Source organism: Zootermopsis nevadensis, unplaced genomic scaffold (assembly GCF_977971745.1).
Source record: "Zootermopsis nevadensis isolate Lab colony 2312 unplaced genomic scaffold, Znev_1.0 Znev_ptg000025l, whole genome shotgun sequence".
NCBI classification, from domain to species: Eukaryota; Metazoa; Arthropoda; class Insecta; order Blattodea; family Termopsidae; genus Zootermopsis; species Zootermopsis nevadensis.
In genome coordinates this window covers 9,006,643-9,022,335 of record NW_028259157.1, presented here as the reverse complement: position 1 = coordinate 9,022,335, position 15,693 = coordinate 9,006,643, and the positions used below count along the sequence as shown (strand labels likewise).

Sequence of the window (15,693 nt, the reverse complement as noted above, 5' to 3'; positions counted from 1 at the left end):
TCTAAATAACATTTAAAAATTCAGTTATTACAGGTTCTTATTACTCAACAACTTTCGTTTCCAAAATCAATAATTATCGGGGCATTTTGAGGCTGCTTTAACTTTCGTGACCTTTCAATACCTGGTTTAATTTCTGTTACTGTGATTCGCATGCATCTCAAAGAAAATGAGAACCACGGTCAGGCTACCTATTCTGTGCCTCCGTCAAGATTCCAACGTGCCATCTTCAGAATACAAGTCAGACAGGTTACAGCTGAGCTGTCTATCGCAAAAAAGCAGGAATTCGCCAAATGACAGTAAGCCATTGTTTACAGTCAATTCGCCGGACCGGTTAAACGAGGAAGAAACGTTAAATTTGTCCTTTCCAGACCTTTTGTTCCCGAAACCATTTTTACCTCAAAACATAAATCAGAAATGCAAACAAGTCTAAAGGCCACAGACATAAAAGATCGATTTTTGTACGGAACACAAAAAAGAAAAATAACATTAAATTAGATAAGCTAGTACTGAATACAAACTATTACCAATAATTCTCATAATATTACCAGAAGTCTTGGAGAACAAACACGCAGCAATCGGGAAAGATACAAGTTCTAGGTTGGTACGCTCTTCGACAAGAACTTAGTTTCAGGTTAAATGGAGACAAACTCAACTTTTAAACTTGAACACGGAAATTGCATTGTGGGTAGAACAAACCAGACTTAAACACGCACGGAACAATAATAATAAAACATAAAAAGAATTTTGTTTGTATCAACAAAAGTAAACATGTTTCCTCACACGGGAAAATACTTACGATAAAACTATCTAATTTTAGTACAAAAATTCCACTAAATGGACACGCAGATTCATATCGATTGACATCCCCAGTTCGATTACTGGGACGCTCGATACTCGAAAACTGTTCTCGTGTGTCTTTCGTTACATGTATCGGCCGCCTTTAAGTTTTTCATTAATGGTGTAAAACTGTAGTTCGAAAATACCGAAGAAATAATCATTCATCAAACCTAAGCCTAAAAAATGCTTACGTCATCTGTAATACATATTTCTAGAAAAATACAGCATGGCACACAACCGGTTTGCAATTATAGCCGTTCAGTGTAAATAATTCTTGGGATTGTTTTATTGGATTTTTATACAGAATAAATTCCAATACCAGGACGAAATAAAAAGAAACGAAACGTCAGTTTAGACTGCTCTAACTCAACAGTGAAGTAACAACCAGCATTCCTCAACCTGCTTACTAAACCTTTCAAATAGTTTCGTATATATCACGACGAACTATCAATATTTTCATACACAGCTATTTGCAAAGTGTTGATGGAACGTGCGGTATTACATATATTATCACTGCCGTAAATTTTTGTTGTACATTCAACGGAAAATAAATTAATTTCAGTGCCCGAATCCTGTATCTAAACCAGAGTTACCGGAAACTCGATAAATGTCACAAATATATTTATAAAAAAAATTTCCAATGTCTCCAGCATGTAACATTTCGTCTACTGTATTTCTCATACACTATTTTAAACATTCAATATATGTTTCTCTCTTAACCTTTTTAAAGAATATTACTGAACAGTTAATAATTCCACACAGGTCAAATCTTCTCAAAAAATGATGCATGAGGTCGGAATAAACAGTTTCAATATATTTTTTAAAATAACGAATAAAGGTTTTGACTGTAGACGGAAAGTACATTTTCCTTCATTTTCTAAACATGGCCGAGAAAACCTACAGCACTTTTCACGTAGATCGACATGGGACATATGTAGCCTCCAAGCGAACCATTAACAACTCCGGTAATTCTACACAGAACACATGAAACTGTAATCAAGTCAGATAAACGTCTTACGCAAAGAATATATTTCCATATAACATTTGCCTAACTCCTTAATTTTCCATTACAGGAGCATAAGTGTAATATGGTAATCACTAAGGCTGGTATTGGAATTCAAGAAAAATTAATTGTCCAGAGTAATTACCATGCAGTTTAAGACAAATTCACTTGCGAAACGTGCGATAATATTTCTTCCGGTGATATTTTAGCCTAACAGACTTTGTATTTTGTCTTGTTCTGCGAGATTTCAAATCTCACAGCGATGACTACGGAGATGCAAGTCTCCTGAAATCTTGTACGGTGTAGTCCGTAGACGTTTCACAGGACTTACTACTTCGATTATCGGGGTAATGAGTAATGAGATTTAGATAGGATCACTCCTGAAACGTCGGTTAATTTCTAACAGGTCCCACGGCACCACGAAGCAGCCGGACATATGTAAATCAATATTTTCCCATCATTTAATTTAAATAAATATTTGTCACACCACAGAGCCAATTCATTGAAATAAGAAGATAAAGTTCTTGTACCGCTATAATTATTTGTTATTTTGGCAAAACTCATAAAATGAATTTTTGGTAAATAAATCAATGACTTGTTAACATAACTTCCCTAATCAAATTTATAAGTCTTAATTAGGTTTAAGTAATAAACGTCAACTATTATCATAAAATCTGTTTAAAATTCTCTTACAATCCAAGGCACAAAAACATACAAAATTTGTAGGTATTCTTGGCGTACAAAGTACAATGATTAATCATTCAAACTAATTTGCGTCTTTGCAACCTAACAGAAGTACATAACCGAACAGTGTTGATAACAGAGTTCGAAAATTTTACGAAATTTAAGTAAGCTCGTAATCAAAGCTCGGTACTGGTTAAAATTACCATGTTTTCCCGTAAAAGTTTGTGAAATTTTATTCTAATAAATCAGAGGCTTATGATAGGTGTACTAATTAAAGTGTGCATAAACAATTTTTCTACAAAACACAAAACAACGTACTTACAACTTCCACGAGTGATACAAAACTTGGTACATTCTTGCATAAAAATGTCATTACATAAAGAGTTATGGTCCCACTTTATTACATAATAGTTCTAATGTGCCCATTTGCCGCAGGATGGCAGCACTACTGCATATTTTAGAAAATCAGATTTTAATAAACATGGCCATGATTTCATAACGTAACTAGTCCGAAAATAAAGCACATGTAGACCTCTTTTGGTTAAGATGTTATCTACGCACATTCTGGAAAAAATCAGGGGAAATTAGCAAAATAGCTGAGCTACGTCGGTCGGGTAACAAGATGGATTTTGTACGCAGCCTGTTCTGTGCTGAATTTAAAGCATAACCCTGATACACAAGCGATGTGCAGACCCACTGACGCGGCGCGGCAGCCGCGCCGCGTCAGTGGTTTTCGCACCTATAAAAAGCAATACAAATAGCGCGACAACACTCGACACGCCGCACGCGGCTAGTCGCGCCAGTGGGTCCCTAGCCTACACACGTACTGCGTTGTACGAGGTGCGATCGGAAAGTTTCAAGACTGCGCGTATAAAAACCCGTACACTTATCTCAGGTATTAAATTCATCCATCACCCTCGAAGTAGTTCCCCTGGGAGTGAACACTCCCCAAATGCTTGCTTTAGCATTTCATAGGTTTCCGTAGCCGTTTTGGCGAGTCTTTGGCAAAATTTGATGCACACGCCATTCCGAAATCGCAGCAGGGTCGGTGTAATGCACTACCAAAACGCCCGTAACTAAGAAACAAATGCTAATTCGATGATGCCGGCTGGCACACTGATTCACTATGAATGTAGGCCGCACCCCCTAGCGGCAGAAGCTCGTACTATATCCGGTTCGCCCTCTATTGACACAGTCTTGAAACTTTCCGATCGCACCTCGTATGAGAGGCTTTAATATCGCGACCAGGAGAACGTCTCGCTTAATATCAAAGATGAACTGTGGACGAGTCGTCTACTTCAAACTGCCTGCTAATTTGAAGACGGGTGTCTTCTGGGATGTTGTGGCGTGTCGTTTCGTAGATTCAGAGGTCTTTAGTGCAGTGTGCCGCTGAAACGTCGGTCAATATCGACCAGACTACACGACGCCATGCCACGGAAGACGGCCATCTTGATACTAGTCTTTGAGAAGACATTATATGTGCTTCGGAAACATCCAGTTTCAGAAACGTTACGTTCTTTTGAATACCAGACGATGGACAAATTCACGCATTTAGTAATCCCGACTGAAATGTGCTTGTTTTTCTCTACTTAAATTTCTTCACAATCTGGTGGTTAAGAGGCCAGAATTATACTCAAAATCTTCACCGTGTATTAATAATTGTCTACAGTAAAGCGTGAATATGTAATAACTACAGTATATGATAGCTGAGGTTCTCTAGGCGGTGGAGATGTCGATGGGTTATGACGCCGTGTCGACTTTTAGGTGGGTACTAACGTTTCGTTGGCACATATTACCTCCATCTTCAGTGATGAGAGTGAAGACAGTCCGCAACTTATGTTTGCCGTCTCTGGAATTCGATCTTAGACACTACAGAATGCCATAAAAGAGTAAAGTAAAGTTTGTCCCACTATACGCCATGTAGGCGTTTGGGGGGAGAGGAGGTATAGCTCCTCTCTTCCTTGACCTCGGCACTAGATGGGGGTGAGTGGTCAGCATCACGCCCCGGCCGGCTTTACCCCCGGGAAAGGACCCCGGTACCCATTGTAGAGGAGGCTGGGTGGGCCCCAGTGGCTAGAGGAAAAATCCTCTGCCCCCGTCGGGGATCGAACCCCGGTCGTCCAGCCCGTAGCTAGTCACTATACTGACCGAGCTATCCCGGCTAATACAGAATGCCATATCACGGGTAAAATTAGTGCACATCTCGGCTACTAACGTCAAACTCACAGTAACAAGAAGTCAGCTACGTTTCTTTATTTCTACAAGATCCCCACGAATGACGCACCGCATATAATTAAAGAGGCTCCCAGACTAAACTCGTATAAATTTTACAGGCTATGAAAATCCCATCAGTTTCGTGGCCTAAAAGTCAGGGCACATACAGGCAACTTTAAGAGCAGAGTAATTATTTCTTAAATATCATTAGGATTAGACGCAATAAACAACGAAAGATTGAAATTAAAACATTAGTAACGGATGATAAAATGGTATAATCAGTCGTATCGTTAACGAAATCCTGATTTTATCTTGGACAGACCTGTCAGATAATATTCAGAGCGTTACAAATACGTTAATAAGTGCTTTTCACTGTGGAGTCACCGGCCATGTACTGCATACGTCTTTTCTAGCAGCCCAGAGCAATATACACCAAATTTATGACATAAATAAATACGTAAGATATCAGGGCGGTCAGTGGTTGAGTTCCAATTAAGATTACTTTTATTTTCTCCTACGAGGGACGATGTAAGATTAAAGTCTTGACCACAACAGACGCTACAAGTTTCTTCCCGGTAAAGATACATCTACGGTATTCTTTACGGAAAAAACAAATATTTCCTTAAGATTGAACTCCAGCGTGGAATCGTCGATTATACGATAGGACATTCTTTAAACGGCCTGGGACGTACACTATGATCGACGTTTAGAACTGCTCTTCCTTACTCAAAGCGAAAAATAAAAACGCCTCATAGGTACAGACTCTTCATCCCTCGTCCCATCACGTTTACTACCAAACAATTATGAATTTCTCATCTCTTCAATGCGTGCTACATGCCAAACACATCTCATCCTCCTTGATACAATCATAATTTGGGCTCGTCACTGCGTACTTTTCTGAAGCCCCCTGTCCTCAGACAACCTCCATCTGTTTTCATATCTTGATGTTAATGTTTAGGGACAGGCATCATTTTACTGTAACGTAAATCATTCGGAACAAATGGAAATAACCACTTCAGTGAATTTCGTAGAACAGTGCTATCCCACAAAAGAGAGAGCCAAGTTCCCGCCTACAAACAGTTTTACAACATCCCTGACCCCTCAACTGAACACCAAATAAATGCAGAAAAGCCTACTCAGAAAACCACGAAGTCTCTGCCCGCAGAATTCCTCTACCTATGTTATATGTTTTATTCCCTGTCAGTTCCTTTCACCGCCCTCCCAATAAATGAGTGAAGTCCTAAAGGGTCTCTACAGAATGTCCCAAAAAGATATACACAATAAATAAAATGCAGATGAAAACGTCGGCACTTACTAAATTAGCGAATGAAGTCTAGGTGTTCAAAATGACCACCGTTATGTAGGATTTAAGGTTTTTAAGAAGGGGAGTCTGAAGATTGACGTCTTCTGGTAGAAGTTTACCGACGTTTCAGAGGTCCTATCAGTCTACACGACGCACAGCCATCTTCTTGACTATCGTTAGCTTCGTGGCACAGTTGACAGCGCGAGCAACTGATTCAATTTGGCGATCACGAGGGTTGGTGGTACTTAACAGATCCACTGCGTCCTATCCATCGGTCGGGGAAAGCGTTGTGAATATAGGCCCTGGTGGTCTTGTTGATACCACAACACACGGAGATCGATAACAAGGTTACTATTTCGAATTATAATTGCACACACGTTCGTGGGACGCTCTGTATACATTTCAAAACGCGAAATTAAATCCCTTCAAGTAAGGAACGTAAAAGCCCCCGGTAAGAAACACAACCTAAACTAACCTAATCAAACCCCAGGGAACACAACCCAAACCAAACAAGACCAATTCAATGCAACCGAATCTTACCTAACCCACCTGAACGTATTATATATCACCTACCACCTGCTGCCGTAAACTTCGGATGCCATTAAAAAATACGTTAGACGGAAGACAGTAGACGCCGCGCCGCCATAACAGAAATTCAGAATGTGAGCGGCCTTGAAAATAAATTACAACATTGACGCCGAGCCTCGACGCCAATCGTCCTGACATGGGACGACCTATTTACTGCAGATGAATCTCGAAAAGTCAACTGACCGACGTATAAAAACCGACGCTACGAATCGCGAGAACTCTCGTCACGACGACGACGAAAGAGGCCATTCTGACTTCTGCATGGCCTCCAAACAGTTGCAAAACGAAAACCCAACGTCGCGACTCAAACCCCGTACTCGCCATGGAGTCGCCATATTTCGATATTTGAGCGTCGGAACGCTATTTTAAAAGGTCATCGGAACAAGAAGCTAGGCGTCGAGACACCGTCCATACAGGAGATATGACGGGGTGTATTAAGAGTTAACACTACGTAGCCCATAACCAAATTTAAAAAGAGACGAGCGTCTCGACGCCATGCGTCGTCGAAGGCCAATAGACGCCGTGAATACTTCAGATGAGACTCCAGAACACATTCCAAGCAAATTCGAAAAACCGACGCCGGGCGTCGCGACGCCAATCGTCGCCACGATGTAAAAATAGGTTATGTTTGACATTGACGAAAATCTGTATAGCCATTAAGAAGATGTTTTCATATCCGACGCCGTGCGTCGAGACGCCAAGCGTCTTCAACGGCCAGTAAACCCATATATACTTCAGATGGCCGTCCAGATCTCATTCGAAGCAAAAAATAAAAACGACGCCGGGCGTCGCGACGCCCTCGGTCGCCAAGACGTCAAAATAGGCCATGTTTTACATTATAGAACCTCTATATGGCCTCCAAGAAGTTAAATAACCGACGCCGAGCGTCGTCAAAGGCCAACAGACGTCACATATACTTCAGATGGGCGTCCAGAACATAACCCAAGAAAAATCGAAAAATCGACGTCAGGCGTCGCGACACCAATCGTCGCCACGACGTCAAAATAAGCCATGTTTGACATCGGCGAAACCATATGGCCTCCAAGGATACGTTTCAAAACCGACGCCGTGTCCCGACGCCACACTTGATGGGGAATGAATCGGATGCATCTAGATGTTACGTTGGAAAACCGACGCCTGGTATTCGAGCGACGTCATAACAAGGCATTTCGAGTTGTCGACGTTCAGAATGGCGTTGAGGAGGAAGCGGTAGAACCGACGCCGAACGTCGAGACGGCATTCGTCGAGATTTGACGCAATATTTAACAAACTATCCGCGCAAAGCCATTGGGATCGCCGTCTGGAAATCGACGCCGTTACTATCGACGTCTACGTTCGTGATGAAAGACGCCACATACCACAGGTGAGCGCCGAAAATTCACTGATTACGTCACAAAAAGACGCTGAGTTGCAAAGCCTAACGCAGAGACGCCGGCTTTGATATTTAACAACCAAACCTAACCTAACCCAACCCAAACTAACCTAACCTACCCTCATAAGAGACCACTAGAGCAGGGATACCAAACTCGAAAACAAGAAACAAGAGAATCGAGGATTTGAGACTTTCGCGGCGAGTACAATCAATAAAATCTTCTCGGGCAATCAGCCGCGGCCGATTGCCCGAGAAGATTTTACTGAGGAGAATCGAGGTTCTCACGATGGTGAAGACGTCGATGTTGATCTTCTGGGTTGTAACGCCCTGTGTACTTGTAGGTAGATACCAGCGTTTCGGAAGAATTTACAGGGCTAAAGACCAACACTAACAATAAGAAACAAGTTTACCTATCTGATTTCCTATTTGAAAGTTAAACTCCAATGCTGCCAGATGGCCAGCATCTCTTTGTTTTGGTTACAACATCATTTATTCTTGGACATTCAATTCGTTCTGTACTAAAACCGGAACCGGAATGCGGGGATACGTCAGCAGCGGCTGAGCCAGAACGTAGTGACTACAGAACCGCATCTACCTGGTCAGAAGCAGGGCGGTGTCGTGGTGGAACGGGCTGCTGTCGTCCACGGTGTTGACGGAATTCTGCCAGTCACAGAATTTGCGCAGCATCTCCGCCGCCGAGATTCCGTCATGATTCGCCTCCCTTCGCCTGTTGTCTCGAGCTACGAACTCCATCTCCTGTCAACATCCAAACTTTGGTGTCAAAAGATTAGCCTGAAAATCACGTGTTCTAACTACATTTTCACAATGCCTTCAAGCCTTTCTTACCTTTAATATTTCCACCTTAACTACAGCCACGGAGACTGGATTTCCGACTGAGGCATCTTTATAAATCTGGGCCACCTGTAAGAAAACATCCCGTAATTAAAAACAAAAGCAAGGACCAACTAATTACATGTCTGATCTAATTATATTGAAGTATAGCACAAACACATTATTTGCGTTCAAGATAAAGATGGCTGATTTCATACCGCGTTCGAAATAAAGCAAATAAAGGAATTCAGAGACGTAAACCATAAACGCAAGTATGAAAAATTGTTCCATTTTCCGCTGTTTTCTGATTAAAATCATCATTAAGACACTTATTATTAAAATTCATAATACGACAAAAAAAAACTCTCTACTCCTAACCCCTAAATTCCAATATAACCGAGGATTTCTATAACACGACTTTTCCACAACGCGTTTTTTTTTCTTCCAGAAACGCAACTCTCGCGTTATAGGAGAAACTGCTGTATACCATGAAAGGAGAATTACTGTCTCCCCCCCCCCCCCACTTTCGCCTTCTCATTCGAAAGAAATGACAACTGAGAACCAACCGTATCTGACAGTTTCTCGAGGGCTTTAGTTAGCCAAATGTCGAGTGACATCTCTAAGGAAGATCTATGGTCCTTTTTCCCGTCACTTTTATCTCAAGGCCAAATTTTTTTATGGAAGTCGTAGCAGAGAGTCATACGCTGATGTCTGATACTGCTCGCGTTTTATAACACATCTGAAACAAATGTTTCAGCTTCCTTTTATATCCGTTCCATGGCTTTAAGTTGTTTTTCTTAATAGGCCATCAATGTATCAGGAGTAAATTTAAAGATGAGATTAAAGGTTCTCATAGCGACAAGTATTAAGAAGTCTCTTTTCTGGGATGTAGCACCTTGCAGTCGAGTAGATTCTAACGTTTCGCAGGAGCTTATTGGCTAAATCATCACAGATTCAATTCTTTAATGACGCAGCCAGCAAGGACCTCTGAAACGTCGGTCAATACCTGCCACACTAAAAGATGCTAATTCCAATAACAATCTTCACAAACTTAAAACAACTGATGAATGCTCAACCGGTTAAGAAATTCTTCGCTATTCATGAAACTCGAAGATCTACTGCCCTTTTCAAAGGCCATCAAATGAATGTTTTCCACTGCCAGATTAATCCAGGCGTCTGCCTTGACTCCTATGGGTACATTTTACTATTATATTCGCTTCAGATTTCAAATTAAACCTTGTCTGCGTTTCTCACATCGCCGAACATACGCACCGCATCCGATTCGACGTAACATCATGATACTAATACTCGCTAAGGAGTACAATTTACAAATTTCTGAATTCCTTGCTACATAGTAACTATAATAACAGACCTCCCCGTCTCCAACAACAACAACAACGTGCTCACAATGGACATTAAAGTCAGGATGTAGTGGTAGAGACCGTCTCCATGGTATTCTGCCATCTTCTTGTCGGCAACCACCATGAGTTCGATGAAGTATTCCTGGGAATACGATCGTTTGTTTCTCTTGGGCGCTGACAGTCCAGAATCATAGTAATATTCGTTATCCACAGTTCGTTTCGAACGCCTCCCACTTGGGCGTTCGCCTTCTCCAACGTACTGCTCTCCAGAGTGCGTTCGGTTTAACAACATGGCTGCGGGCTCAAGGAAGTCATCATCATGATCTGAAAACAAAAACATTGAAACCAATTATTGTGACCAGCAACAATAAATATGAGCTAGCGATACGTAATAAACTTTGTTAATCAGAATATTAGCCCCGGTGGTTAGAACGCTGGCCTTGTAATCCTGGGGGTCTCGGGTTCGATTCCCGGCGGTGCCCGAATTTATAACTTGTGTTGGGCAAGGCCGTGGTAAAGGCAACACGGGGTTTCCTCCAGGGGCTTCCCCGGTATCTCCGTGGCATCCCAACAATTACTCCATTCACACACAGAAGAAGGCAATGGCAAACCACTTCTGGATCATCTGCCAAGAACGTATATGAACAGGTCCCAGTCCGAGAAAAGGATGGAAGGATCCTGTTCATATGGACCTGTCGTCAGACAGAACACTAAATAATAATAAGATGAGGTGGTCTAGCGGTTAGAACGCTGGCCTTGTAATCCTGGGGTCTCGGGTTCGATTCCCGGCGGTGCCCGAATTTATAACTTGTGTTGGGCAAGGCCGTGGTGTAGGCAACACGAAGTTTTCCTCCGGGGGCTTCCCCGGTTTCTCCGTGGCATCCCATTCACACACAGAAGAAGGCAATGGCAAACCACTTCTGGATCATCTGCCAAGAACGTATATGAACAGGTCCCAGTCCGAGAAAAGGATGGAAGGATCCTGTTCATATGGACCTGTCGTCAGACAGAACACTAAATAATAATAAGATGAGGTGGTCTAGCGGTTAGAACGCTGGCCTTGTAATCCTGGGGTCTCGGGTTCGATTCCCGGCGGTGCCTGAATTTATAACTTGTGTTGGGCAAGGCCGTGGTCTAGGCAACACGGAGTTTTCCTCCGTGGGCTTCCCCGGTTTCTCCGTGGCATCCCAACAATTACTCCATTCATACACAGAAGAAGGCAATGGCAAACCACTTCTGGATCATCCGCCAAGAACGTATATGAACAGGTCCCAGTCAGCGACTTAGGTCACTGCTGTTCTTTGTGGCACTGAAGAATTGAAACGAACTCTGAATTTAGCACATGTACTGACATTGACTAAGATGTTATCGTTGAGATGATACCGCGAAGGTTATGTTTTAGGATTCGTTTCCGAACGAATGTCGGGCATTGCTGGGTGGTTTGCATCCTACGCGCTAAAGGGGAAACAGTGTTGATGCTTGACATTTCTCCTTACTAGAATATATAACTTTGATCCCAGTTGATAAAAAAAATTTCTCTGGGTAAGTTCGTTGCCGTACAAATTAACACATTCCATTCCCAAACCCTGAACTTCTAGTCGAAGTTTAGTTTGACGAATGCGTGAATGTCTTGGGGGGGGGGGGAGGGGGGGGGAAAGTATTCTGCTCGTTCATGTAGATTTTCTGCCAAGAATGACGGGGAATCTAAAGATGGAAGGGCACATAAGCTTAAGTGTTATCCCGTAAGGTCCAAAATCCAAACAAATGAACACGAACCATCACTTAGACGGATTTTTGCTTCGAGGAAGCGAGTGTTGGGATATTTTACATTTAAGTAGCTCTTTCCATCAGAATCGTAGCAGTTACGATTTCTCTAAAAAGGGTTTGGGTAATGAAGTCCAAAACCTCACATTGCTAACCATCCATCACAAGAAGTAAAAATGTAACGCCGAACAATGAAGTTGTAATGCAATAAAAATCTTTCAATTGGGATCAAAGATTGTTCTGTGACAGATATGACACTTTATTTTTGAAGCGAAAGGCTACTGCATAGTGAATCATAGTGTGACAATGAACTTTGCATTGTCCCATTTGCAGACACTAAGGTTAACAGATTTGATCCTTTCTCGGTGTGGAATGAATGACCACAGAAACATTCATAGTATGCAAGTTTTAGCGCTGATGATGTCATCAAAGTGAGGTCAAGTTATGCATTGTTTCAGTCCTTCCAGACTGTCCTCTGAAGTGTAAATTGATTGAATATGACAAATAACGTCATATGTCCCACGTACGGAATTTTCTATTTTGGAAGGGAACGGTCTTTTCTCAAGGGATTTCCTTGGTTCGATGCCCTGGCGTTATTGTTGTGATTCAGGTTTACTATTGGTTCTGTAAATTTATTCAGGCAGATGTTGGGATAATATTCGGACTTCGCTTTATTACCTCTGATTTTATCTCAGCGTATTTCTGAGGGAACTAAGATTGCGAACTCTTATCGGATCGGTACAGATGAGATGGCTTACGTGCTCTTAACGGCGTAAGCTTAATGATAACAATAGACAACCGAAGTGCTTGTAACAAACAATTAATATTCTGATTTTTTATTATTTAGTGTTCTGTCTGACGACAGGTCCATATGAACAGGATCCTTCCATCCTTTTCTCGGACTGGGACCTGTTCATATACGTTCTTGGCAGATGATCCAGAAGTGGTTTGCCATTGCCTTCTTCTGTGTGTAAATGGGATGCCACGGAGAAACCGGGGAAGCCCCCGAAGGAAAACTCCGTGTTGCCTAGACCACGGCCTTGCCCAACACAAGTTATAAATTCGGGCACCGCCGGGAATCGAACCCGAGACCCCCAGGATTACAAGGCCAGCGTTCTAACCGCTAGACCACCGTGGCATCACTGTCGCTGTTATCGCCTAAAAATATCGTGTAAGTACAGTAAATAAAACAGCATTTATTTTCAACTTTCAACAACTTATATACTCATAATCGGCGCCAAGTCTCCTTTTTCAATATGGTAACGCCGTGAGATATGGGATCGAATTCTTGGTTAAATTATACCTACTTCCACATAAGCAATTACAATAGTACAAGCTACAAAGTTCAAATAAGAATGCCAACTTAACCAAATCTATTAACTCCCTGTACTAGTTCACATCAGTCTGCCACAAGTCCCAATCCAGAATCACAAAAATCCAATCCACACCATCCAACCCATTTTCCTGAAGATTCACTTTAATATTACCTTTCCATCTTAGCCCAGATCTTCCGACTGGACCCTTACCTTGAGGCTTCCGAACCAAGTTTTTGTAGGAATGCGTCAGGAACGTTACAAACGAGGTATTTAACCCAGACAAACGAACCTTGTTTCCTATAAATATCTTCAGTGAAACGAAATTGTACCGCCATTCTTTTCTTAAACGTGTATCTAAATGACTAATTTTACGGGGGGGAAAAACGTGCAAAGGAATTTCAGCTTAAAGGAAACGCAGTACGAGAAGGGTTAAATACCAACAACTCAGTGGTTAAAGTGATGTTATTTCTGACAGTTGCCTTCCATATGCTCTACCATACTACATTCAACACTATCTTGAATCTAAGAACACAATACCACACGTTTCTTGTGAGTTCCGGTTAATTAAGCAAGCCTCATAGATCTCTCCCGCCATCTGTTTCGCCGTGTTAATCTTCCACCAGACACAGATTAAAGACGTCTCCCGTGAGTGGCATGCGAAAGGATCAATGAGACAAAACACCCCTCAACCCTGTCCCAAGGGTTCATGAATGACACAAAAATTTATATTCCTCTGACTCACGCCAATTTTTAAATCCAGCCGCTTGTTACGTCTACGCCTTCAACTGGAATGTTCTTGACTGTCCGTCCGTATATCCATCCAATTGTACGCTTACGTAACTAAATAAAAAATAAATAAGTACGTAACTGAAAAAATAATTATATCTGACGCAAAATACGAGTCGTATGTCGAGTAGTTCGACCCTACTTGGATAACAGTTGTACAAAATTCATATCTTACATAGCCAAAACATTTGCATGGTACCACCACTTAAAAACGTCTTAAAAGCGTAAATCTTTTTCATGTATAAGCATATTTGGTAAGATTGTAGCCATTAATCAATTACATTCTTAACCTCATAATTAAATACTAGGTTAATATTTTTATTTGTCTGCTACAATCACACTTATTACTGCCATTAATTAAGATTTTAAATTGTCGTGTAGATCTGTCTTTGAGGCTGGTCACGAAATATCTCTGCCTAAATTCAGATGTTTTAATTCTGAAGCGGTTTAGACTTCACATGGCACGTGTTACTAATTTTATTAATAGATTAGTTCGTATACTTTCAAGACAAAAATTTATGTGCTATCAAATTAATTTGACAAATAACAGGTCTACTAATAAAATGATGGTCTGTTATTAATAAAATAAAATATTAGTCTGTCGGCAGCACTGGTATTTGAGGCAATCGAATTCGCAGACATAAACACATTTTCGAAGCCAGAATAGTTTCATTACCAAGAATAAAATAAAGTAAATGTCATTATAATTTAAAATGTAAATCTGTTAGAAAAGTGGCCAGACTCCAGCGTAGGCTCAAGTTTGCTGGCGATAAAAGTGCAAACGAGTTCTCTGATTCTGACCGCCAGCGCCTTCTAAAAGCACGAGACAAGTTCTCTCGACTAGGCTGAACTTGCCACTTACTCACACGTTCTTGTTCTAAATAGTAACCTATTTGGCTCCAGTCCCACTAGGAGAATTTCATGCAAACTTTCAACAACAAAAATAAGAAAACGTTACAAGTTAATAAAAGAGATGTAAAGTGGGACTGAAACATGAAGAAAAAGTTGTCAGTGGAACCACGGTTCCGAAGAATTAGACGTAAATACGTCTATACGGAAAGGAAGTTTATATATTGGCTTTATTCTAAATATTTCCTTTATACATGCTTTAAAATTGAGTAAAGTTTGATTAAGACTTTGCTTATTTAACTTGAATTAGTTACGCTTAAGATGGGTCTGTGGTAGCTGAAATATGATATAAAATTTGTGTACTTTAGAGTATCAACATTTCGTGCAAACACCATATCTATACAAGATTTTGATCTAGTAGTACTACATTCAGGATTTGACATCAACATTAAGCCAAACGTTTCTTCCATAAATGTGACAAAGCTTTGATTTTCCTCCTTCTTTAAATCAATGTTAAAATCCGACAAATAAATAAACAATTTGTTACGTTTTGAACTTTGGTGATTCTTGTGTTACATGGGCATTCAGCTTACCCACGTAACAAGTGTGGAATACAGACAGGCACCTATTTTTCGTCAGTGGGACAAAGCAGGGGCGGAGTGACCAAACCGTGTTAGCCGTGACAACCCAGCTAACACTTCGGAAAAAAAAATAGCTGTCTTCTGGCGTGTAGCGCCGTGTAAGTCTGGTGGAAGCCTACGCATTTAAAGACTTGGGGTTCTCAG

The 15,693-nt window shown here is 41.2% G+C and overlaps 1 protein-coding gene across 3 annotated transcripts in view; it reads right to left on the bottom strand.

Moving 5' to 3' along the window:
* Positions 1–15,693, bottom strand: part of AdamTS-A (ADAM metallopeptidase with thrombospondin type 1 motif A) — a 194,171-nt gene that overhangs the window by 33,786 nt on the left and 144,692 nt on the right. For all 3 annotated transcript variants that reach the window (XM_087356043.1, XM_087356041.1, XM_087356042.1), the window contains 3 exons: positions 10,240–10,517; positions 8,848–8,922; positions 8,597–8,757 (listed from right to left, as the gene is read on the bottom strand). In XM_087356043.1, coding sequence (XP_087212169.1) covers positions 8,597–8,757; positions 8,848–8,922; positions 10,240–10,517 — 514 coding nt within the window. The remainder of the gene's footprint in view (positions 1–8,596; positions 8,758–8,847; positions 8,923–10,239; positions 10,518–15,693) is intronic.